Source organism: Nelumbo lutea, chromosome 5, assembly GCF_056320005.1.
Source record: "Nelumbo lutea isolate HS-2025 chromosome 5, American lotus-T2T, whole genome shotgun sequence".
Taxonomy (NCBI): Eukaryota; Viridiplantae; Streptophyta; class Magnoliopsida; order Proteales; family Nelumbonaceae; genus Nelumbo; species Nelumbo lutea.
The window spans coordinates 2995085-3021201 of record NC_142688.1 but is presented as its reverse complement, the minus strand read 5'-3'; the positions used below and the strand labels follow the sequence as shown (position 1 = coordinate 3021201).

General features: G+C 43.0%; 2 protein-coding genes across 9 annotated transcripts; both read left to right on the top strand.

The window, feature by feature from the left end:
• Positions 1–855: 855 nt before the first annotated feature.
• LOC148849841 (uncharacterized) lies at positions 856–17825 on the top strand. Of its 6 annotated transcripts, none has more exons than XR_016099880.1 (5): positions 951–1666; positions 2269–2350; positions 13834–13947; positions 14053–14172; positions 17404–17825. XR_016099880.1 is itself a non-coding variant. In XM_088947643.1 (3 exons), the coding sequence occupies exons 1-3, from the start codon at positions 1109–1111 to the stop codon at positions 17413–17415; spliced, it is 690 nt and encodes a 229-aa protein (XP_088803769.1). In that variant the 5' UTR covers positions 856–1108; the 3' UTR covers positions 17416–17825. The 6 variants fall into 6 exon arrangements, 2 of the variants coding, with proteins under 2 accessions (XP_088803769.1, XP_088803767.1); XR_016099882.1 differs by having other exon boundaries at positions 2269–2430; positions 13838–13947; XR_016099881.1 differs by having other exon boundaries at positions 2269–2430.
• A 2906-nt stretch (positions 17826–20731) lies between these two features.
• Positions 20732–25462, top strand: LOC148849840 (putative serine/threonine-protein kinase PBL21). 3 transcript variants are annotated; one of them, XM_088945227.1, is made up of 7 exons: positions 20732–20856; positions 21833–22111; positions 22218–22330; positions 22419–23223; positions 23393–23629; positions 23768–23917; positions 24909–25462. In XM_088945227.1, exons 2-7 carry the CDS (start codon positions 21863–21865, stop codon positions 25059–25061), a joined length of 1707 nt encoding a protein of 568 aa, XP_088801353.1. In that variant the 5' UTR covers positions 20732–20856; positions 21833–21862; the 3' UTR covers positions 25062–25462. The 3 variants fall into 3 exon arrangements, with proteins under 3 accessions (XP_088801353.1, XP_088801352.1, XP_088801354.1); XM_088945226.1 differs by lacking the exon at positions 20732–20856 and having other exon boundaries at positions 21447–22111; XM_088945228.1 differs by lacking the exon at positions 20732–20856 and having other exon boundaries at positions 21691–22111; positions 22455–23223.
• Positions 25463–26117: the final 655 nt, after the last annotated feature.

The following is a 26117-nucleotide window of genomic DNA, read 5'->3' as shown; positions in this document are numbered from 1 at the left end:
TATTTTTTTTTTTATTTTTATATATATATTTTTTTATTTTATACATTTTTTCATTTTATTATTTAATTGTGACAATATGGATTGACCCATTTGACCCAAATGGTTTAATTTCTTACCACCACTAGATGAAAACACTATTTTTCTAGTTATATTTTAAAATAAGTTTTTATGTTATTGAAATTATTAATTTATTATGTATGTATTTAATTATAGAATTTAATGATGATAAGCCTTAAATATATGTCTCAATGAAGATGAATGCAAATTAATACCTTAAATGTTGGATTTAGTGAGAGATAATTGAATATCTTAAAATTAAATATTTTCAACTCATTTAATATCAATAATTAATTACCCTATTTGCCATCATTTTTTATTAATAAATTTAAATATAAAGGATAAACTTTGTCATCACAAAATTCCATAAATATTTTTAAGGGTATTTGTACTTTTTAAAGTAGTACAGATTAATACATGTTTCCATGTGTGTACAAATTCATAGATGTAAATCGAATCTATTCGAACGTTGGTAGATCCAAGAATTGTGTGGTATCTATCGGATATATAATGGATTTGAATCGAATTTAAGATTATAATTCGGATATTAAATACTGTAAATAAGTTAAATTAAAAATGAACAAAGTATTATAATATATTAATAAAATGAATTAAAAATGATTTAAATATTATATTTTATGAACAAAATGAATTAAAATTATTTATCTAAAACATGAACGGTGAACCTACAGTTTAGAATAATACGACATTCAAACCAATTTCTTTATAGAGATAATATGAATTTTAAATATGTATGAACATATTATTTAAAACGAATCGAATTAGGTTATACCAGATGTGATAGTGTGGGTCCATATTTGATCCGATTATTAACGATAGGGTGGATATTATTTGATACAATTATAAACGGAACGAATTCGAATTCGGCAATCGGATACCGTTTGCCCGGTAGATGTTTCTCGCAATGAGATCGAAGTGCCATGTCGACCCTTTCTAACAGGTTTCAACTTCCACCACCACATTCAGGCAGCAATCTGCAAATTCAGAGACTCAACCGGAGAGAGAGCGAGCGAGCGTGGGAAGAGCAAAGATGCCGAAGAAGATGGGGATAAACAGTAAAGCAGAGGCTGCTAGGGCACGAAAGAGCGCTGCAGAGGCGGAGCGCAAGGAGCGAGAGGCTCGCGAGAAGGAAGACCAATACTGGAGAGAAGCCGAGGGCACCAAATCTCGAGCAGCCAAAAAACGAGAAGACGAGGCCGAGAAACGCGCAGAGGCTGCTGCCCGCAAGGCCGAGGCTCGACGTCTTGCCGAGCTTGAAGAGAAAGATCTCGAGAAGGCCTGTAGGAAGCCTGACAAGAAGGCCAACCGAGTCTCTATTCCTGTCCCCAAGGTCACCGAGGCGGAGCTCCAGCGTCGTCGTCAGGAGGAGAGGCTTCAGATCCTTCAGCGCGCTGAGGAGGCTAAGAAGAGGCAGACTCGCACCGCCAACGAAGAGGAATATGAGCGCATGGTGCTCGTTTCCAATACCAATCGCGACGATTGTATTATCGAGGCTCACTCCGTCGAGGAAGCCATTGCTCGCATGGCCGTTTCGGATAATCTTCCTCCTGAGCGGCATCCAGAGAGGAGGCTCAAGGCATCTTTTAAGGTATCATTTTTTATGGATTTTATCTTATATTGCGCACTATCAACTTGGAGCTCATTTATGGATCCATCATAATTATTTTTCTCAGAAATCTGGTCCCAAATTACATTCCAATTACCTTTAACTTAGAATTCATAGAATTATAAGTTTTATCTTGCTTGATAAAAGACTAATGCCAGTAAAGAAAATTGAAAACCAAATTGCAGTGTAACCTCAGCAACTTGCAACACGGCTAGCTTAACTTAAATAATTTTATCTAGTGTTTTCCGTTGCAGATCCATATACTGTTTGCAAAGTTATTGATAGAGAATTATATTATTATTTGTAAGTCTCTCGAATTAATGGCACTACTTTGTCATACACTTCCTAAAGAAGTGTGGTTGAAATTTAAGGGACTGGAAATTTTTTATCTATTGGATTGCCTTGCATAAAAAAGGATGTCATTGATGTAAAAAGAATTGCAAAGTTTCTTTAGATATTTGCATTTAAAAGCTTGAATTGAATATAATGATTAATAGTCGTCTTGATAAGGGTGATTATGCCTACTAGGAGCTCATCTTCCTTGACCTCTATCTTTTTGATGTGATCTCTTCTGTGGTGTGTAGGAATTTTTGAAAAAGAAGTTGAAGGAATTTATAAGGCAATCAAGGCTTTTGTGTGGATGCAAGCAGTTTTCTGATGGATTAGGTTCTTGCTCTGAAAGATTTATGCACTTCTATTGAAGGGTTTTGCATTTTACTAGAACTACTGATTGGGTGTTTAGGATGGTAGGATATCTATGGTTTTCTTATAACAAAGTTAGTAGACATTGAGTTTATTTATTTCTTTAAATAGAATGTGCCTTTATGGGTTTCATTGTTAATAATGTCCCTTTTGTGGCTTGCACTTCAAGTATGGCTATTGTTGTTTTATCATCTTTTGTCAAGTTACCAGTCTTACATGGACATGCACACATGAATCAGAATCTGATGCATGTCTGGGTGTCTAACTTGGCAAGATGAAGAAACAAGGACCGACTAACACATCCATTGAAAAGTATAGACTATTATAACAGTTCATAATTCTATAAGAAGTGCTGGGAAATTGTGAAGCTGGACGTTCTGAATGCTAAAGCTTTTCATGATAGGGGAGCACTGGAAAGAATCCTAAACCACACATTCATCACTTTAATCCCAAAGAAGAAAGGGACTGTAAAATTGTCTGATTTCAGACCAATCAGCCTTGTTTGCAGCTTGTATAAGGTGCTAGCTAAAATCTTGGCAAACAGAAAGACAAAAGTGATGTCAAGTCTGATAGCTGAATCTCAAGGTGCTTTCGTAGGGGGGAGACTATTAGTAGATGGAGTGTTTATAGCAAATGAAGTAATAGACTCAAGAAGAAAAAGTGGGCTCGCAGGTTTTTTATGTGAGCTGGATATGGAGAAGGCTTATGATCATGTGAACTTGCACTTCTTGGAGTACATCTTGAAGAGAATGAATTTCGGGGACAAATGGAGAAATTGGATAAAAGGCTTCACAGTGGGCAGTGGGGACCAAGGCAAGGGGACCCTCTATCTCCCCCTTTATTCATTTGTGTGACTGAAACTCTCTACAAGATGGTAGAGAGAGCATGGATGGGAGGACTATTAGAAGGCTTCACAGTGGGCAGTGGAGAAGAGGAGGAAACACTACTCCAATTTGCAGATGACACCCTTTTCTTCTGTGATGCAGCTTGGGATCAGTTATGGAATGTGAAGGAAATAGTGAGATGGTTTGAGGTGGTAATAGGTCTGCGATTAACATCTTGAAGAGTGAATTGATGGCTGTTGGGGAGGTGACAAACCTGAAGGAGTGGGCAGATGACTGGGGATGTAAAGTGGGGAAACTACCCTCCAAATATTTGGGCATGCCTTTGGGGGAAAACTGCAAGTCAAAGGCCATCTGGATTCTGGGAGCCCATACTGGAGAAGGTAGATAGAAAATTAGCATCTTGGAAGACCAAGTACTTGTCCAAAGGAGGAAAAGTCACTCTAATTAAAAGTGTGTTGTCATTCCTTCATGTATTCTATTTATCTTTATTTCCAATCCCAGCCAAGTGGGCGGCAGTGTTGGAAAAGAGAATGAGAAACTTTTTGTGGAGAGGATGGAAGGAGGAATCAAAATGTCACTTGGTAAACTGGAAGAAAATCTGTATCTCTAAAGAAAATGGGGGCCTAGGGATCAGACCAGTGGGAGATGTCAACACTGCGTTGCTTGGAAAATGGCTATGAAGATTCAATGTGCAGTCAGATAGCTTGTGGAGAAGGATAATTGTGGCTAAATATGGGTCTTCACACCAGAGGGTTCTGTTCTGGAAGGATCTCTGGTGTGAAGAAGGACCTTTAATGACTTTATTTCATGATTTGTTTGAAATAGTCACAAATAAGAATGCTACTGTAGCTGAGTATTTGGAAAGACAGAATGGACACTGCATATGGAGCCCCCAATTCAGAAGGAACCTGAACAACTGGGACGTGCAGTCACGGGCCAGCTTGCTCCAGATTCTATATGATTCAGAGACGTCTGGTCTAGGGGAAGACAAAAGATTGTAGAAGTTAGAGAAGTCGGGTAGCTTTTGTGTAAGATCCTTTTTCAAATCTGTCTCAAGGGAGGAGACCACACCATTTCCAAGTGACAGGGTTTGGATTGAAGCTGTCCCTTCTAAACTGGCCTTCGTTGTCTGGTCAGCAATGCTGGACAAGATCCTAACAAAACAGAATCTAGTCAGAAGAGGTCTACAGGTGGCAGATTTGGATTGCCTCTTATGCAATGGTAATGTGGAGTCTTCTGGTCACTTACTGAATCAATGCGAATTTACTCATTGGATCTGGTTAAGGAATAAGGATAGTAGGTGTGTTTGATGTAAAATGGTGCTTCCCAGCTGAAGTGAAGGGTCTCATTGAGGCATGGCATCTAGAAGGTTTAAGTAGAGCTGGAAAGGTAGCATGGAGCATACTTCCTTCAGCAGTGTTATGGGCTGTGTGGAGTGAAAGAAACAGGAGACTGTTTGAAGGGATTCAGGCTTCAAAGGAAGAAATCCTACGTAAAATTCTGGGGATGGCTCATTCTTGGTTGGCAGTTCACCCTTTGTTTAGAAATAGACATCCTAGTTCTTTCTTTGATTCGGATCTTCTTTTTGTAAGGAAAAGTTGGTTGTTTTTTTTGGGTTTTGGGCTGTAGGGAGCAAATTGTATATCCTCTGTTCAGTTTCTCATTGTACAGCGGTTCTTTGTTGGCCTTTTGTTTTAATGAAATACTTTACATTACAGTTAAAAAAAAAATTATAAACATATAGATAAAGGTCTGAACTTAATAGCATTTTATAGGAAAAATGGCATTTGTTGGTGATGAAGCGCGATCCGGCCGGTCTTAGCTGTCAACGACCTTGCCTCTGAACTCAATAGCAGGGAACCTGAAACGGAGGAGATGAGGAAGCTCCGGGGGGAACTCGGTGTAAAGGCTCCGAAGCTTAAGTTAGAATCCTTCAAAGGCAAGATAAAACCAGATAGCGCAAAGTTTGCATACCTCCTCTTTGGGGGAGCGGAAAGCCTTTTATAACCACCTCGCGCACTCACTCCTAGACTCCCGTCAGGTCGGGAATGAGTATTTCCGTGCTTCTGCCAGTTCGGATGTCCTCGCCTCTGCTGGGGCAGAACCGCCACTGCTCTTTTTGTCGGAGCCGTCTTTGTAACTGGAGGTAGCGGTGGCAGGTGACCGTTTGTAGTGCGGCCGTCAATCGTCAGATCCCAAGTCAGTCAGGTGCGCCGCCCCTGGATACGGACTCCTTCGGTGTCAGGTACGGTGTGGTTCGTCCAGTTCAACGCTTTGGAAGCAAAGTGCCTGGAGCGGTGCGTGAGGCGGTCGTGTGTTCAGATACGGGGGGAGGTTCCGAACTGTCATAAGACGGGCCAGTTCGGGTCTCTGCTTTGTGACGGGGCCAAAGGGAGAGTTCGGGCTCCTCGTAGGGGGTTCGAACTCTAAGTAGGGAGTTCGGGCACCTTGTAGGGAGTTCGGACCGCTGGTCTCTTCCCTTTGGTTTTTGTACCCTCGGTACGCTGTTTTAAGTGCCGAGCCACTTGTTTTTTTCCACGTGGCGTGATTTGCGAGGTCGGGCCAAATCTTCCTTCATCAATTGCCCCCCACTCCTCGTGCTAAGGGTCTTGCCCTGGCGCGGGGAGTTCGCAAGGTGTCAGGTAGATTTGTACTGCACTTTGAATCTTGGTTCTGCTAGCGCGAGGTGCGTTGTCAGGGTTTCTTGAGCTTCTTCGAGCGTCCATTTAGGTGGGAAGCGCGCCGGCCTGTCTAAACGTTGATAGATGTGGCGGCGAGCGCGTTATTTCGAAATTTCAAAAAAGCGCGCCACTTGGGGGGCGCGATAGCGGGCGTCTTTTCAAATTTGAAAAAGACGTGTCGTTGCCGTTTTTCCTGAGGAGACGTGCGCTGGTGTTCCGTCAGTTTCGAAAAGATGTGCGCCGACGCTATCAGTTTCAGAAAGACGTGCGCCAATCACGTCTCGGTCTCGGGAGACGTGCGGTCAGTGCGGCTGTAGGCCGTCGGACTGGCTTTGATCTAAGCCGTTGCCTTTCGGTCACTGTGAGCATAAATAGCGGGGGGGGGGGACCCCAGTTGTTACTTCTCTCGAGCTCGTGTCTGAGTTTTAGCTCGCATCCAGTTCGCGTCCAGGTTTTTTCAGTTTGCGCTCAAGGTCTTCCGCTCGTCCGAGCTCCTGTGGTCTACAGCTTCTGTCCGGGTGAGTACTTTCTTGGATCTCATCACTCCCGATGTCTAGCTCGGATGGCTCAGATAGTCCTTTCAGCGGGTCTGATGCAGGTTCTACGAACCAAGTTGCATCCCCTGATAGCCCTAGCGAGCCGGAGGTAGAGCTCGAGGAAGAGTTCGAGCTCGTAGGCCGTGGCGCTTTGGGTAGTTTGGCGTCCTAGCCCGTAGGCTTTGGTGGTGATTTTATCCACTTTGCTTGGCGGTCTATAGGTAGTATCGCCTTAGGTTGACAATGTTCCATGCTCGGGGTACTTGTTTTCCCTCTTGGGTTTCGAGCTCGTATGCCCCCCCGAGTGCTTTCTTTACTCTGTAGGGTCCTTCCCAATTTGGTCCGAGTTTTCCTACGCCGGGTTCGAGTACCATGACCTTACGGAGAACCAGGTCGCCGACGCGGAAGTTCCTCTTCTTTACTCTGGCGTTGTAGTACCGAGCTACCTTTTGCTGGTAGGCCGCAGTTCGGATGCATTCAAGGTCTCTCACCTCGTCCAGTAGGTCGAGGTTGGTGCATAACTCGTCTTCGTTCGTCTGCTCGTCGTATGCTTCTAGTCGCAGCGTAGGTACTTCGATTTCCGCCGGGATTACCGCTTCGGTGCCGTAGGTGAGGTTAAAGGGGGTCTCCCCTGTGGCGGTTTTTTCCGTGGTTCGGTGAGCCCATAGAACACTTGGTAGCTCGTCTGCCCACAACCCTTTAGCTCGGTCTAGTCGTGCTTTCAGTCCGCGGAGGATGGCTCTGTTCATTACTTCTGTTTGGCCGTTTGCCTGCGGGTGTGCGACCGACGTGAAGTTCTGACTAATTCCCATACTTTGGCACCATTCTTGGAACTTGATATCCTCAAACTGTTTGCCGTTGTCGGAGATCAGTACCCGAGGTAGCCCGAAGCGACATACTATGTTCCTCCAAAAGAAGTTCTGTATATTTCGGGCTGTAACCGTTGCCAGAGGTTAAGCTTCTATCCACTTTGTGAAGTAATCTACTGCCACCACTAGGAATTTTCTCCCACCTGTCGTTGGTGGGAATGGCCCCAGAAGGTCGATGCCCCATTGTGCAAAGGGCCATGGACTGGTGAGGTATTTGAGGTCGGAAGTAGGCTGATGGTGGATATTGGCATGCTTTTGACACTTGTCGCATTTTCTGACGAGCTCGACGGCCTCTGTTTTCATCTTTGGCCAGCAGTATCCTTGTCGAAGTGCCTTTTGAGCGAGGGCTCTGCCCCCCAGGTGTCCGCCGCACAAGCCTTCATGAGTGTCGCGGAGTACGAGCTCGGCTTCGGCCGGTCGCAAGCATCGCAGGTAGGGGAGCGTGTAGGATCGTCGGTACAACCGTTCGTCTATTATGACGTATTTGGCTGCCTGGCGTTGCACCCTCTTGGCTGCATTGCGGTCCGTAGGGAGGGTTCCGTCTAGCAGGAAGCTCGCGAGTGGGTCGATCCAGCTCAGCTCTGCTTCAGAGATGGGAGCGACCTCTTCTGCCCCACCGAGAATACTGGGCTGAGGTAAGTCCTCTATGTACACGGTTCTCATGGCGTTGTGACTCGTGCTGGCTAGTCAGGACAGGGCGTCGGCCTCAGTGTTCTCTGACCTCGGGATTTGCTTGATGAAGTGTGACTGGAAGTTGAGCAGAGCCTCCTTTACTTTTGCCAAGTATGCAATCATAGTGAGCTTGCGTGCTTCGTACTCCTGTAACTTGGTTGACCACGAGCTGGGAATCACTGCAGATAACTAAGTGCTTTGCTCCGACCTTGTGCGCTAGGTTCAGCCCGGCTATCAGTGCCTCGTACTCCACCTCGTTGTTGGATGCCGCGAACTTAAAGCGTAGTGCGTATTCCAACTTTGTTCCGCTCGGGCCGCGTAGCACTATTCCAGCCCCGCTGCCCTGCTGGTTCGAGGAGCCATCTACGTGAAGGATCCAGGGCTCCTCATCCCAGTTTGCGCTTGGTCTGACCAGGAGAGATGCTACACTGGCTGCTACTTAACGGGGTTCAAACTCTATTGGCTTGGGAGCTCCGAGCTCTCCCGAACTGGGGATCTCAGGCTTGACCGGCTCAGGGGCTTCGAGGCTAAACGTGCACTCGGCGATAAAATCTGCCAAGGCTTGGGCCTTAATAGCAGTTCTTGGCTTGTACTGGAGGTCGTACTCGCTGAGTTCGATGGCCCATTTCGTCAGTCGATCGGAAACCTTGGGTTTGAGTAAAACTTGTCTCAGAGGTTCATCAGTCAGGACGATGACGGTGTGAGCCTGGAAGTACGGGCGTAGTTTCCGAGCTGCTGTCACCAGTGCGTATGCTAGCTTTTCTGTCTGCGGGTACCTTGTCTCTGCTCCCTGCAAAATTTTACTAACATAATAGATGGGTCGCTGGACCCGGTCTGTTTCTTTTATTAGTACCGAACTGACCACCTCGTCGCTTGCCGAGAGGTATAGTTCTAAGACCTCGCCCTCCTCGGGCCGGGCTAAGGTCGGCACACTAGCGAGGTAACCTTTTAGCTCGTCAAACGCAAGCTGGCAGTCCTGGGTCCACTTGAACCCTTTGCCTTTGATTGCTTTGAAGAAAGGTAGGCAGCGGTCTGCTGATTTGGACATGAAGCGGCTTAGAGCGGCTATGCGGCCGTTTAACCTCTGAACTTCTTTTACTTTCCGAGGTGGTCTCATATCTAGAATGACTTTTATCTTGTTCGGGTTGGCCTCAATACCGCTCCGATTGACAATGTAGCCTAGGAATTTGCCCGAGGTGACGTCGAAGACACATTTGTTGGGGTTCAGTTTCATGCTAAACTGACGCAGGATTCGGAAGACAGAATCTAAGTCTTGTATTAATTCTTGTGAAAACTGAGTCTTGACGACCATGTCGTCTACATAGCACTCTATCTTCGTGCCAATCAGGGGCCGAAACAGCCTATTTACAAGTCTTTGGAAGGTCGCCCCAGCATTTTTTAATCCGCAGGGCATGACCTTGTAGCAATATAGGCCGAACTCGGTTATGAAGCTGGTTTTTTCCTCATCGGATTGGTCCATCCGGATTTGGTTGTAGCCCGAGTAGGCATCCAGGAAGCTTAGCAACTCATGTCCCGAGGTCGCGTCCACTAGGCGGTCAATTCTGGGGAGGGGGAAGCAATCTTTCGGGCAAGCTCGGTTCAGGTCGGTGTAGTCGACGCACATGCGCCACTTGCCGTTCGCCTTTTTTACCAGCACCGGGTTGGCCACCCAGCTCGGGTAATGGACTTCCCTTATGAAGCCTGCTGCGAGGAGCTTCTCGACCTCCTCGTCGACTGCCCTCCAGCGTTCTGGGGCTAAGTTGCGTTTCTTCTGTCTAACGGGTCTGACTACAGGGTCAGTATTAAGTTTGTGAGTTATCAGGTCGGGGCTAATGCTGGGCATGTCAGCCGCGGACCAGACAAAAATATCTAAATTTTGAAGTAAAAAACTCACCAGTTCGGTTCGTAGGGGTTCCTCGACGGAAGCACTCTGAAGTGTGCGAGTTGGGTCCGTAGCCGAAGTCGGGATTGCGACCGTTTCCTCTGTGGGCGAAGCTCATTCCTCACCTTGCTCCGCAGGCCGCTCTAGTTCGAGGTCGTTGGTCGCCTTGGTTTTTCCCTTCAGGGCGGCAACATAACACTTGCGGGACTCGAGCTGGTCGCCTCGCGCTACCCCCACACCGAAGTCCGTAGGGAACTTCATGGCCAAGTAGTAGGTGGAGACCACCGCCCGTAGGACATGCGTGATCGACTGCCCTATTATGGCATTGTATGGGGAGGGGGTCGCGACCACCAGGAAATCATGGTTCAATCTGACCGCACAAGGCCATGTGCCAACTTCCACAGGTACTGTTATTTTTCCGAGGGGCCTGACTTCCTCTCCGCTGAAACCCACCAGGGGAGTGTTCGCGGGCTTCAGCTCGCGCCTCTGTAACTGTAGCTGATCAAATGCTGATTTAAAGAGGATGTCCGCTGAGCTGCCCGAATCTACGAGTACGCGTTTGACTTCGAAGTTGCTGATCCTTAGTTTAATGACAAGCGCGTCATCATGGGGGTAGCGGACCCCTCGCGCGTCGTCCTCCGTGAAGAAGATTGGTTCTTCGGTCTTTGGTCTCTTTGGGGGGTTCCGTTCCTTGAGGGCCGCTTCGCGAACTGAAGTCCGGGCCGCTGCCGAGGTACACCCTGCTACCACCGAACCTCCCACAATTACATGGATGGTTCCTCGAACAGGCCTCTCTTCCGGAGGCTGTCGCTGCAACGGTTCGGCAGGTCTGCTGCTAGACTCGGGGGCATCCTTTTCGTGCCCCCCTTGCCGACCTGCCTTATTGTTATTATTGTTGTGCTGTACAAAGTTTCTCAAGTATCCGCGACGGATGAGCCCCTCTATCTCGTCCCGGAGATTATTACACTGCTCAGTACTATGACCATGGTCTCTATGGAAACTACAATACAAATTCTTATTCCTCTCGTTCGGATTTCCCTTTAGGCGAGGTGGCCACTTCACGTATGGGGCGTCCTTGGTCGTCATTAAGATCTCGGTCCGCCTTGTGTTTAACGACGTGTAATCTGTTCGAACTGCTAGGGGAGCTCGGGACGACTGGTTTGGCTTCGGCTCTCGGGCCGGGTTTTTCCTGTCGGCTGGGTTGGAGGGCTCGCCTTCCCTCTTTCTTTTCTCATTCCCGCCTTCGGTTCATTGGTTGATTTCTTCCTCTGTCCTCATGAACTTGTCCGCGAGCTTGAGGAATTCGGCCACGGTTGCGGGCTGGTTAGCTACCATGTGCCATTTGAATTCTTTGTGCGTTACCCCTCTTTTGGCCGCCGCGAGCTGCACCGCGGGGTCCAACCGCGGTATCTGCAAGCATGCTTCGTTGAATCGCTTGATGTAGCCTCAGATGGATTCTCCTTCCCTTTCGACTACTCCGAAGATGCTTTCCTCTGTTCTGGGGCACCGTTTGCTGGTGACAAAGTGTGCGGTGAAGACCTGCACGAACTGGGCCCAGCACTTTATCGACCCGGGGGCCAGGTTCCTGTACCAAGTGCGGGCTACCCCCCTGAAGGTGGTGGTGAAGGCCACGCACATGCACGATTCGCTGGCCCTAGCGAGGTGCATTTGGGACTGGAAAGCGTCAACGTGGTCGTTGGGGTCGAAGGACCCGTCGTACTTGTCCAGAGGTGGGAGCTTGAAATTTCTGGGTAAGGGGACCGCCATGAGTTCTGATGCGAGGGGGGAAGGAACCGAGAGAATCGGGGCAGCTCCTACCTCGTCCGAGCTCGCCTCTTCTTTGCCTCTGAGCTCTGACAAGACACGGGTGGCGGTTCGGCGACTTCGTCGGCGCCTTCGTTGTTGAGTGGGCCTTGTACTGGCGTTGCTGGCCTCCGTGTTGCCGAGCTCGATGGGCCTGGGATGCTGGTAGTCTGCTGCCAGGGCGCCAAATCGGTTTTCCGTGAGCGGGAACTCGGGCTTGGAGCGCCGAGGTGCCGGTCTCGCGGGCGAGGTTCCCAACCCGCATGCGAGCTGCGAGGCGGGGAATTTCTCTCTTCGGCTTGGGGACGAGGCCTGGCTGTGAGGGGGGTTCTGGGGCCGGGAGGCCTTTCCTTGGTGGGGGCGTCCATCCTGCGGGGAGGTCTTGACCGGCCTTGGAGCGGGGTGGCGAGGTGGAAGTAGTGGTTGGTTCAGTGGCAGTTGGGGGAACTGTTGTTGATAGTGATACTGGGAGATGTTGTGCAGCACTTGGTGCTGGTGAAGCTGGTGCTGCTGGAACTGTTGCATTTGGGCTTGCATTGCCCGCATGCACTGCATCAGGTCGTCCAACCGGTTTTGGCCAGCTGCCAGGGGGACGACAGTCGGTTCAGTAAAGGTTGTCTCAATAGGGGGGGGGGGGAAAGGGGATGCTTGTGGCAGGAAGGTTTACGGGCGCCACTGCTTGTGGCGCATTCAAGCTGGGGATCCCATCCACCGAAAGGGGGATGGTGAACTGTCCAACGCACACCATGGGGACTTGAAGTTGTTCCCCGGTGGTGTTTGTCTCCATGCCACGTCCGGCGTTGCTGGAGGAGGCCATGAGTGTTGGGTTTTTTGAAGAAAAGGGGTTATGGAAGTTTGGAGGGAGGCTTTTTGAAGCTTTCCCACAGACGACGCCAATTGATGAAGCGCGATCCGGCCGGTCTTAGCTATCAATGACCTTGCCTCTGAACTGAATAGCAGGGAACCTGAAACGGAGGAGATGAGGAAGCTCTAGGGGGAACCCGGTGTAAAGGCTCCGAAGCTTAAGTTAGAATCCTTCAAAGGCAAGTTAAAACCAGATAGCGCAAAGTTTGCATACCTCCTCTTTGGGGGAGCGGAAAGCCTTTTATAACCACCTTGCGCACTCACTCCTAGACTCCCGTCAAGTCGGGAATGAGTATTTCCGTGCTTCTGCCAGTTCCGGCGTCCTCGCCTCTGCTGGGGCAGAACCGCCACTGTTCTTTTTGTCGGAGCAGTCTCTGTAACTGGAGGTAGCGGTGACAGGTGACGGTGGCAGGTGGCCGTTTGTAGTGCGGCCGTCAATCGTCAAATCCCAAGTCAGTCGGGTGCGCCGCCCCTGGATACGGACTCCTTCGGTGTCAAGTACGGTGTGGTTCGTCCAGTTCAACGCTCTGGAAGCAAAGTGCCTGGAGCGGTGCGTGAGGCGGTCTTGAGTTCGGATAAGGGGGGAGGTTCCGAACTGTCATAAGACGGGCCAGTTCGGGTCTCTACTTTGTGACGGGGCCAAAGGGAGAGTTCGGGCTCCTCGTAGGGATTTCGGGCACCTTGTAGGGAGTTCGAACTCTAAGTAGGGAGTTTGGACCGCTGGTCTCTTCCCTTTGGTGTTTGTACCCTCGGTACGCTGTTTTAAGTGCCGAGCTACTTGTTTTTTGCCACGTGGCGTGATTTGCGAGGTCGGGCCAAATCTTCCTTCATCAGTTGGGTTCATTATAAGCAAGGAGAAAAACAAAAATGTCACATAAAAGTGATCTGTTTAGTGTTGGAGTCCAATGCATCTCAGTTCATTTCTCAGTAAGAGTTTGGTCATGATCCCATTTTCTACGCTTTTTTTGGCAACTTGGAGAGTTGAAATGATCTAATTTATTTCTGGAAAATTCAAATTGCATGGTTTAGCAATGTTGCAGCTAATATGTTACTATCCATCTATCTTCTAGGCACGCAGACATGCATATTATTCTGATGCTGTTGGTTGGGCTGTGATCAAAACTATTATTGTTAATTGTTTTTCTGAATGTCCTTTGCATTACAATTATCAAAACTATTATTTTGGTTATCATCTTCATTTGTACTATATTGTGTTTTTCTTCAACTTTTAACTAATGAAACAATTGATGATAAAAGTTTCCCCCTTTGTTATTTATCTTATTATTATTTGCTAGGTAGGTACAACAAGGACTTGCTTTTTCCTGAAAAGTAGTTCTACCTTAATGGTCTTGCTTCTTGTTACCTCCTGTCTGGATACAAACTCGTAGAAACACAGTTAAATTGAACTGGTAATATACCATAGTTATTATCTTTGATTCTTGCAGTGATCATGTTGAAATTTTCTTGTTCTCACTATGATAACTTATCCATTGAATTTTCCAATGCATATGTAGGCATTTGAAGAAGCAGAACTTCCAAAACTGAAGGAAGAAAAGCCAGGTCTTACTCACACTCAATACAAGGACATGATATGGAAGTTATGGAAGAAATCTCCAGATAATCCTCTTAACCAGGTGAACTTGGACTAATAGATTTAAATCTTCGTGATTATTAATTATGTGCCATTGTATATCTCTTATGTTGTTCGACACTTTGACCATGCAACTCTTGTTCCTTCATTTGGTTATATATTCAGTTTAAGGGTCGGGCTATATGATATTTTCTCCCTTGGTTACTAATAAAAAATATTTTTGTTTATTTATTTATTTATTTATTTATTTTTTGGGGGGGAGGTGGATTTTCTACCGCTCAAGTGTTGCCTTGTTTGCAATTGCGTAGGTGAACTAGCAAAATGACATAAGTGACTGCCTGGGAACCATTGCCTGCCTAGTGCATTACCTATGTAGTGGGGCCTTAAAAACGCCTAGTTGGTTGCCTAGGCAATGATTTGATAATAAAATGTTGTAGGACATATAAGTATTCTGGTCTTTTCAGCTTTTAGGTTCAGATTTTGGAGGAGAAAGTTTTGTATTGGACCAGGGTTTTAGAGGTCCTTAGTAATTATGAACCATAGTTCTCAAGGCACCAAGGCGAACCTAGTTGCTTAAGCACCCACCTAGTGTCTCAGAAGTAATCTTGCTTTTCCTAGTGTTTCAAGGTTTGTATCTTAGAAATAACCCTTCTCTTTCTAATGTTTTTCAAGGCCAGTGTCTCAGAAATAAGAAAGAGAAAAGGGTGGAGCCCCTGTTTTTGTCTCAGAAAAGAGAAAGAAAAAACCCTCAAAAATGATGAAGGAGAACATGTTCTTGTCTGGAAAAAAAAGAATGCAAGAAAAAACCTTGAAATGATGATGGGGCAGAACCCCTGTTCTTGTTTCAGTAAAAGGAAAAGGAAAAAAATCAAATGAAGGAGAAGAAGGTGCATAGCCTCTGCTTTTGTTCAAAAAAGGAAGGAAAAGATTCAGAGATTTAAGAAGCAGAAAGGGTTATTTCCTATCTCATAAAAGAAGGTGCCGCTCTCTATTTAAGAAGAAGCTAACAAATACAAGTTGGTTTATGAAATAATAAAAAGGAGGTTACAACGTGTCACTGCCTATTTTGACATTATGAGCTCAAAGTATAAAAATATAAGAATATCGTAAAATAATGTAAAGTATGATATAAAAGCTGCTTGGTGTCTGGGCTAGGAGAGCAATAAATCCTCCTCCATCTCTTTTGTACCTTTTGACTAACTGTAGGAGGGATCAGCAGTTGTATCCTTGATGTTTTGTGGAGCTTCCTTTCTTTGACCATAAAAAAGAATAGTAGAAAATTAGATTGAAAACATAAACTTATATTTCTTTGCAACATCTTAAGGATATTAACCTTGAAGCTCTATACATAGTAGGGGAAAGAATATCTGTACAAAAGTTATATACATTACTAATCATATTATGGAGTTTGAGATACTGCCAACCTAGTTCAAAGGAGAAATAAGAGGTTTTCCTCAGAGTTATATCACTGCACCTACAGTAAAAAATGCAGTGAATTCCATGTAGAGGTTCCTGCATTCTATTTAAAATGAGGCATAGTTTTGTCAGCTGATAAACCAGTAGTGGTTGTCCACAGGATATTAAAGATAGGATTATATTTTTCCAAGGTCCAACCAATAATCTTATTGTGCCTTAAGGCACTCAAAGAACCTTGAGACCTTACACCCAACAGATCTGAGTAAAGGTCTCCAATGTCAAAGTTAAAACTGATTAGTTTCACTAAACCTGTATGCTTTGTACCTTAAGTTAAATCTTAGGGATCAGGACACAACCAGTAAGTGGGTTCGGTGCCCTCATAATTTGCCTAGTGTCCAACTCCCACCATCTACTGTATATTCTGAACAGGGACAAAGTTAATTCCAAGTAAAAAAGTAGGTCCCCATCCCCTCAAGCCTCCAATTCAGATGATCAGAAACATGTCTTGTTATACCTGCTTTTGACCTGACTGATGCTATCCCAATTCTTGAAACATGCACATGTGGCAATTCATAGAATCCCTGGACCTATTGTTCCAGTGTCCCAAGATGCTCCCTATATCTTATTGCTTTTGGCAATCAGAGAAAAATTGTGGTTCGCAGGAAGATAGGATGATGATATCATCTTTTCTTTTTTATTTCTTTATCTTTCGTTTCTTTGGGGTGTATTCAATATTTCATCTCTAAGATCCTGAGTGGATTTAGGTGGTGTTTGTTATAATGATGTTGCACAGCTGTTTTTCTGCCATGTAAACATCAAATATGCGTTTTGATTTTTATCAAACCTAATACTTATAAAAAATTATCAAACCATAATCTTCTTTGGTCTTCTTTGGTTGGGTGGTTGGTGTTTAGTATCGTGGTGTAGTGGAGCTGTTTCGCCACCACGTAGGCATCACATAGGGGCATTGGCTTTACCAAATCATAATCCTCTTTGGTTGGGCTAATTCAAGTACAGCTATTTGTACTGCTCTTTACCAGGGGTATGTGAATGCTACCTTTGTAGGAAACACCAATTGGATTTTTTTTTTTTGCTTCAGGGTAGACATTTTTTTGTGTGGCACTTATGTCAGTTATGTGTACTAAGCAGCAATAAAAACAATTGTGACATTGTACTCTGTGCCCAAACCTTGGTTTTTCCTGATTACCAATGCTTAAAATCAAGTACAAATGCAATGCTTCCACAATGCAACGATAACAAGCACCCTCTTAATAGCCGTCATTGAGGCCCTTTTAACCTTGTGTGTGTGGAAAATGAAAGTGCAAAATGGAACTAGAGGTAGCTTGGCACTTTGCATCATCAAACAAGGTCGTTAGGAGTCTGTGTGGTTACTAATGACTACTGTTGTCCTCCCAAACCAGATTGAACTAAATATCCTAGGTTTAAAAGGATGTAAGATTTTGGTTAGCTTCCCTATAGGTGGTGTGCTTCGTCAGAAGGTTATTATTTGTGAACTTCAATGACTGTCGCCCTTGGACCCAAAGCATTTGGTCAGCAATTCTTAACTGCGATATAGATGCGCTATGTTGCAGTTTTACATAGGATTGTGGCTTTAGTATAGAATACCTGAATATAGTTTTTAATTTTTTTACATGGACCTACAGTATTTAGCGAGTAATAATGTGTTCTATCAATAAATAGTACAATCCACAGTTTTAGCCATCGAGAGAGAACATTTACTATCCATCTCACCATAATCCTTTTCGAAATGGCTTTTTCATCATAGTAATTAGTATGACGTATTTTTCTGTATAATATGTTATAACATTTTCTCTCACTGACTGATTGGCATGTGCAGGTTAAGGATTGATCCGGTTGCACCCCCCTCGCCCAGTAAAGGGTTTCTATTTTCTCCGGCAACTGTACCATTTCTAAATGTCAACTCTTCGAACCTGTTGAGGCATACTGTGGATTTTTGGATCCTGGGTTGTACGAGCCTGCAGCGTTCGTGCCCACTAGAACCTAGAGTAATGCTTTATTTTCTTTCGTCATTGGTTTATTGTGGTCCCATTCTATTCAGACCTGCGATTCATTCATCTATGTTGGCAATAAACTGTTGTTAATGGTGTATATGCATAATGACGAGAGCACAAAAAAATGAGTATTAAAAGTTGAAGCAGAGATGGTCATATGTTCTTTGTTGACTGGATTTGGAGTATAAGTTGGCATTTAACTTTGTTCTAGAAGAATGATAATACAAATGCGAGCTTTTTGCAGACACCACAGAATGACAGAATAGATGGGTTTCCTTTGGTGTCTTCCTTTGGTTACTGTCATTCTTTCTCATTCTTGCCCAAGATGAAATTTTAAGGCCTTCTTTGTTTTTCGGTAAGTTACTTACCCGGTTAAATGCAGTTATCTGGGTAAGTTTTTCCTGGGAAACATATATCTGGGTAAGTGTATTTATTCATGTTCTTTTATTTCTCATGTAAATAAGGCAATGACCATTTTAGCCATAAAAATCCATTATTATAAAGGGTATTTTTGTCCCATTCAAGTGTTGGCAATTTTTCCCTAAGTGAGAAAGTTATTTATCCACCTAGGAGATAGGTATACACAGGAAAATAAACTTACCTTATCCCCACATAAATCTGAAAAAATCCCATTGACCAACTTCCGCTCTCTCAAAATCCAAAAAAAGAACACCCCCTAAAATGGACAAGAATGGTAAAAATAGGTAAAATGAGAAAATATTGCTATGAACCTAAAAATGAATTCTTTATGGGCAAAGCTGTCAATTGGATTGATTTGGTCCAATCCAATATTGGTCCATTTATAAATGGACTGGACCAAATCCATACAAACCAAGTCCAATCTAGTCTAAATAAAATGCAAATTGACTGGATTCTGTCCAATCCAATCCAAATTGAATCAAGCACCAAAATAACACTAGAAATCCAGAAATATATATAAAAAAACTACAACACTTGCTACAGTCCAATTAAAATGCAAATGAACTGAATTGGGTCCAATTCAATCCAAAGTGAATGAATAAAAGAACTTTTGTAAGAGTACTTTGACTAAAGTGCTTTTGTAAAAGTGCTTTCATAAAAGTGTTTTCATAAAAGTATTTTTGTGTAAAAGTACTTTTATAAAGGTGTTCTCATAAAATACTTTTATAAAAGTGCTTGCGTAGAAGTACTTTACTTTTGTAAAAGTACTTTGCATAAAAATACTGTTATAAAAGTGCATTTGTGTAAAAGTACTCTCATAAAATACTTTTATAAAAAGGTATTTTGCTTTTGTAAGGGCACTTTTCATAAAATTACTTTTATAAAAATGCTTTTGTGTAAAAGTACTTTTATAAAAGTGTTCTCACAAAATACTTTTGCTTTTGTAAGGGCATTTTTCATAAAATTATTTGTATAAAAGTGCTTTCATGTAAAAGTATTTTTATAAAAGTTATCTCATAAAAGTACTTTCACAGTGGTGGTTTGTAACTAGTGGCATAAATTTTCTTTAAAAAATGAAAATGGGCAAGATGTGGCATGATTATTTTTCATACTGCACCCCACTTCTTTCTTTTTGTGTTATGTACTTATTTTTTCATTTTGAAAATAATGAAACCGATGGCAAAAATTTTATAACCAAACATGACGTTAATTTTCATGGAGTGGCCCCACCCCCTCTTCCTTTCCTTCCCCTTATAAAATCACCTTTACATGTAAAACACATTCTATTGGAGGACGCTCATGGCAGGTCATCGCGGTGAAAAATACCCTCGTAATAGTCATTGTCCTTGCACTTGGTTAACTGATGCTTACCCATCACGGTGAAATATGATATCAAAACCGTGCTGAAACCCTGAAAGTAGACAGGGGATGCGCAGTAACAGCCCCGCACTTTGGCATCCTTGTGACTTCAAACTGGGAGACTCGGGATATTTCTTCTTGTGGTGTGTTTTCAGGGAGTCCATCTATGCATGTCTCTATGACACCGGAAAGACATGATATCAGAAAAACGGATTTTCTGATGACCATTCAACCGGGGGGGGGGGGGGGCGTTCTGATTGTCAAAGTTCTTCTGATATTAAATAAAAAAAAAATCTGGTATCACACCCTTCTGGTATAATTGAAGTTGCCATTCTTAGTGTTGTTTTTAGCAAGGTCAGTACGTGGATCAATTAATTCTTTCAAAAATCTTTTATTAATTTTTATATTCAAGTATTCTTAGACCAAAGACGAGGCAAAATTAATTTATGATGTGGGTTGAGTTAACAAGGACACAATAATCTGCATGAAACAACGCATAGGTCCCTTCAAAGGGGGCAGTAGGTGTGGTTTCATTGGAGATGTATGTATGATGTAGGTGATAAGTAATTAGCAGATCTGGAGAAGTCCATGTAGGTCCATCTAGCTGGTACATCGTTCAAGATGTATGGTGTAAGATGCACTCCATAGACCATGAAGGAAAGAAAAAATTGGGGGCTTTATTTCTTTACCATCAACAACCAAATCGAGCAGACGATGCCGTGAATTTATTATGCATTTTTATTTTTGTATAAATAATAATAAATTAATAATAAACGAGAGAGGAGGTCGGAGGGAGCGTTATGATTTATGAATTGCCCTTTATGATATCACTGCGGCATGTACACCAACCAGTACAGGCGGTTGCTGGTAGTCTGGTACATGGCATGGCTATGGCTACACCTACATGCACATAATTTGTTTTAAAATATATATCTGTCTCGTCATTGTCTAATACTTAAATTGGGCGTATATTAAATAAAGACTGAGTGCTTGTGCTTGAGGAATGAGATACACCAGACCAGACCAGTTGAACATTAATGTGTGCCATCTGCATTTCTTCTACCTTTGCGGTGCGGTGTGGTTTCTAGACCTTGAAAATTTATGGTTGCTAAGGTTAATTTGTTATTGGTATAGATAGATAGAGGGCATCCAACTGCACGTAGCCAGTTCGGCCTCCTCTCATTTAAAAGCAATAAATTGTATGACCAACTTGGGGGGAAACATCTACATATTGCTTTGGTTTCGTCAACTCAAATCAACAATAAAGAAAAGCCATTAAGCCAAACATTATGTTGGCTAAACGCTGCTAATTCATTGCCCTCTCAAGTCTCATCATGATCAAGTGCCGTTTGGGAGGGTTTTTATACAGCGTTTTTGGCATTAGCTGATGATCAGGATCGAACACCGTGAAGCACGTCCCCCGGAGGCCGGAAGGTCAAAAATAGAGTCGCAGAAGCTGCAAAATCGACTTTCCTTTCGGACATGATGAGTTATGCCAGGTAGTTGTTTTTCTTTTTCCATAGCTATTTAGTCAACGCAGAATCCCTCCCAAACGGGCCCTGCAGATTATTAAAAATAGGAGAAAAGTCAGAAGAACATATTTTTAGGTAACTCAACTATGGATTAATGGAGCATGCTTGTAATGCAAATGTAACCATGCATCTTAATTGTGTCTTGCATACTTTCTTATTAAAAATAGGAAAAATAAAATACATTTAGTAGCTTTGCCCTAGTTTATTAAATTATAATATAATACAATTAGCTGAACATCTTTCCAAACTAAATCGCCGTCCAATATGGGAGATCTGCTAGACCAAACAACAACTTTGATTGAATGGTTTTATTTAACCATTAAAAAACCACTTGATTTCCAAAGGATGCAATCATTGTTGTTTTGCCATTGAAAATTAATACTGACACTGATTCAATATATCTTTTATCTGTTTGAATTGATTTTTTTTGGTGTAAAGAAATCAATTAAAAATCCTCCAGTAAAAATTCTAAACTTGACACTTACGTTGGATTAATGTATCGGAGGGCATCTCTCTCTCTCTCTCTATATATATATACTTCCCCAATATTTATATATATCAATCCCGTATTGTCTTCCAGAAAACATTTCCTGGAAATGATTAACCCTTATCTCTTATAATAACCTTCAGTTCATTCTTATTACTTGTTATCAGTGTCGGCTGCCTTGGTGCGGACTGGGGGTTAATTAGATTTCGTTTTCAGTAGCTACTATCAACTAATAATTGTTGCAGTTTATGATATGGGGACCTAGCTACTAGTCTAACCTAAAACTAAAAGAAACCCCAAACCCAATCCAATCCAACCCAACCCAACCCAAAAGAAGTGGGAAAAAAAATCAACAGACAATGGCTAAATGTAAATGAATGGGAGAGGAGATAGAGACAGACATGGGGATGTGACAATCACGATATTCTCCATTATGCGATAGAAGGGTGGTTTCAGAATATCATCAGGACCAATTACACATTAGCAATGGTCGTCGGAATTCCGAGTATGGACCGCAGAATCTCATCAATTCTGGGAAGCAAGATGGCGAAGAAGAAGAGGATGGTCGTAGTTGGTTTGAAATCCCATAACCGCAGTAGAGAAATGCTTCTGCGTCTACTCACCATGGTTGTTGACTCTGGTGATACCGTGCTAGCTGTTCATGTGCAGGAACCAAATGACAACTTCGACCCAAATACCTTTCACATCCATGAAGATCTCTGCAAATCAAAACAGGTTAGACAAGTTGAGAAAACGAAAATCATATACTAGAAAATTGCACCATGGAAAGCAATGTCATGTCATGATTCATTAACGTCCTGCCTTGTTCTCATATCTGCAGGTGGATTTTCAAGTCAAGATCTCTGCTGGAGGAGACTCATTCATAACCATTTTAACACATCAAGTAAGAGTCCACTTTGCAACGACACTCGTCCTTGGATGCAGCAGCCCACGGTATTGATTTGAAACTAGCTAATTAATATACTGGAAATTAAATGGAATCTCTCTCTTTCTCTAACCCACGTATCTTTCTATCTTGAAGGCCCAATGACTCCATTGTTTCTTCTTGCTTGAAAAGATTGCCTCCCACTTGTTCCCTTCTGATCATGGACAACGGAGGGAGAGTTCTCATTCAGCAACCTGGGACATCACAACAAGGATCGACGATTCAATTCCATCAACCTTCTGTGGTGCCATCTTTGTCAACACATACTTCTGCTGCTGCTAACCAATCAGAAACCATTCATCAATCTATAAAGCCATCTGCCCCATCTTCCTCAACAACGTCATCACCGGTACAAGCAAATACAGGTGTTGGCAATGTCTCAAACGTAATGCACTTCTCTGAGAATATGGAACAGATCCATCTCAAGAGATTGGAACAGCTAGACGTGAAGGGAACCACCAAGCGGTTCACTCCACAAGAGTTAAGCTGTGCAACCAATAAATTCGACCCTCAGATGTTGATTGGTGAGGGAGGCCATGGTAAGGTTTACAGAGCCAACCTTGAAGATGGTCGGACTGCAGCTGTGAAAGTCCTCAGGACGACCGAGAGATCAGGGGAGGAGCTTATAAAGGAAGTGGAGATGCTGAGTAGGTTGAACCACGAGAATATAGTTGGGTTCTTTGGGTACTGCTATAGCAAGGATATGAAAGCAATGGTGTCTGATCTTCTTCAGGAGAGCTTAAAGCACAAACTGAGTCAGCTCGGATGGAGTGAGAGGATGAAAGTTGCAGTTGGATTGGCAAAAGCACTTGACTACCTTCACCATTCTTGTTCCCCTCCCATCATCCACAGAGATGTGAAATCGTCAAACGTCCTCCTCACCCAACACTGCCAGCCCCAGGTAACTTGTTAAACTCGAATACATTTTTTTCATTCAATCGATATCCCTCACCCTCAGTCGAGTTAACTCACAAATTAATACATGTGTACACCAGGATCTCACAATTTCATGAGAGAATCTTCCCATGGCATAAACATAATTAACAGGTTTAATTTTTCTTGTTTTCCAGCTATCAGATTTTGGAGCAGCAGTGGTATATCACCAATCTCTGAAACCTTCAGCAAACATGAAACCATTCCATGTGGTTGGGACCTTCGGATACCTGGCCCCAGAATACATGATGTACGGCAAGGTCGATGAGAAGATAGATGTTTACTCATACGGTGTCGTGCTCTTGGAACTCATCTCTGGAAAAGAGGCCATCCAGACAAGTCAAGCGACTACTCATGAAAGCTTAGTACTCTGGGTAATGACTAATGAAAAACACTACCTACTGGCTACTGCTGAGAAAAAAGGGTGGGGGTGGATCTTCAATTCCTTCGCCACTGACCGACAAGTGTTTTTAACCATCTGCAACCGTTTTTTTTTTTTGGGGGATTCACAGGCAAGGTCGCTGCTCAGCCGTGGACTTTGTGAGCGACTAATAGATCCCCAGCTGAATGGAGATTATGAGAAGCAGGAAATGGAGAGGATGATGACTGCAGCCCGACTCTGCCTTATGCATTCGTCTTCTAGGAGACCAACCATGAAAATGGTATGTAAATGTAATTTTCGCTTTCACTAATAAGACTTTTCCGCCATCCATTAACAATTTAACACCCCACCTTTCACAACTTAACACCTCCCGCTGTTCACCCGTGGCCGTTTTTCAAAAAAATGGTGCCACTTTGGATACATAGGCGTTTCATCAAACGCCCATATATCTCATTGTTTGGTTCAGCCGATTATTAAAAAATCGGGCATGCCTCAAAAATCGAGACCCATTGATGCACAAAACGTCAACAAACGCCTATGAAAGTGTTTCATGCATCGGTGAACCGTTTCCCCCAACGATTGACTGATGTATATCATATGTGGTGCTTACCTGTCAATACATACATGAAAAATAGTGATAAAAAACGATGCTTACCAAATAGTATAGTATTGCTCACTGCCTATGTGGCATAAGCGTTTTTTATGTATCGAAAACATGAGTATTTTTTCTTGAAAATCGATCCTAAAAGCACCCACCCTTCCAACCACCATGAACATTAGGTTGGAAAACTCAATAAATCCCAAGATATAAATACTTATCCTAATTCTTAAAAAAGCAATATAATTTCTGTTAATATTTATAAATATAAATTTTAATAATCATTTTTTTTTGAGAAAACATGTGTCAAGAAGAGAAAAAGTCGAAAAATATATGACAAGTGATTGACTAATGATGTGGTTGTGAATATGCTGCCAACTGATTTCAATTCAAGGATTCGACTATGAGGTTGGAATGTCGAAAAATATAGTGAGTTTTTTTTTTTTTTGGTATATATCTTCCCTTGGACAGTTGGACTGGCTCTAAATAAATAAAATAAAATGAAAATCATCCTTGGGTTGGCAATATTAGAAAAAAATTGTCCGCGTGAACGTAAAACACGTGTATTGTACATTCTACTCTTATTAATATCATCATTTTATTAAGGCGCCCCCTAGCTATATATATTTCCCCCCCAAAATAATAGGTTTCCATGTTATTGAACATTTTGCAGATTCTGAAGTTGTTAGAGGAGCCAGAATATTGGGTGAAGATGCAAAGGGAGCGAGAAGAGTTCATTAACAGAAACAGCTTCAAAAGGGAATCAAGGTTGCGGGGACATTATGAGTTCTCCATTAATGAAATCCCGCTTATTGAGGATATATGATTTTATTTTTCCTCTCATATTACCAGTCATCAATTATATACAAGGGAATACTATACTACTAGCAGGCAATCGGAAATCCATAAGGTGTGTTGCACCACTGCAACGCACTAAAAGATGCTATGGGAACCATGGAATTAATGGGTTCCACTGTGTCCCTTAGCACGTTGCAGAGGTGCAAAACTCCTGCTGCTATAGATATGATAAAGATACAAACAAAACACTGAGTTAAACTCAGAACAGGGAACCAATATTTGTCCTACTAGTAATGTAAAATTTAGTTTTGTGTGTTATTGACTGTAATTTTAAGCATATTTAATACAATAAAATATCCCAGTGATCATAAATCAAGAATTTTCTTTAATAAAATACCATTGTGCTTTTAAGCCCAGTGTTGTTGAAAACCATTCTTGACCGGTTTGCTTTTTAACAAAATCTTCTTGACACAACATATGAATATGAGTTTTTTATATAAATCTGCATAACCAATGGGAATGAAGTCAATCAACTGATCCATATAACGGCAAAAGGATTGATCTCCTAATTCCTATGGTTTATTAGACTGGGTTTCAATTGCTAGAAAGGCTGCAGAACTTTGAACCTTAGATCTGGGATTGAATGTTGAAGTGTTGAACAACGTTTAGAAACCGGACCTATTGCTATTAGCTTGTGAAATGGGGTCTATAAACTCACTGACCGACATTTACAATTGATGGTGGCTCAGGGTTGGGAGTTGGAGGGAGGGGGTTATGGGCACATGGGGGACGATCCCCGTCGTGTAGCCCCATGAAAAAGAGAAAAAAGAAATACAAAAAACTCTCTCAAGGCTGATAGCCTGATACATAATAAACTCATTTTTTATAATAGAAAAAGACCCTAAAATATGCATCATTCAAATGAAACAAATCTTCAAACCATGGTCTATGGGGTTAATAATTTGGGAACTTTTATTTTTAAGTAGAGTTCTGTAAGTCATAAATATATGTTTAAATTTACACAATATACAGGAACATTTTGATTCTGCTTTTGGCCGCATTTATGGCTTAATCTACTGTGAAA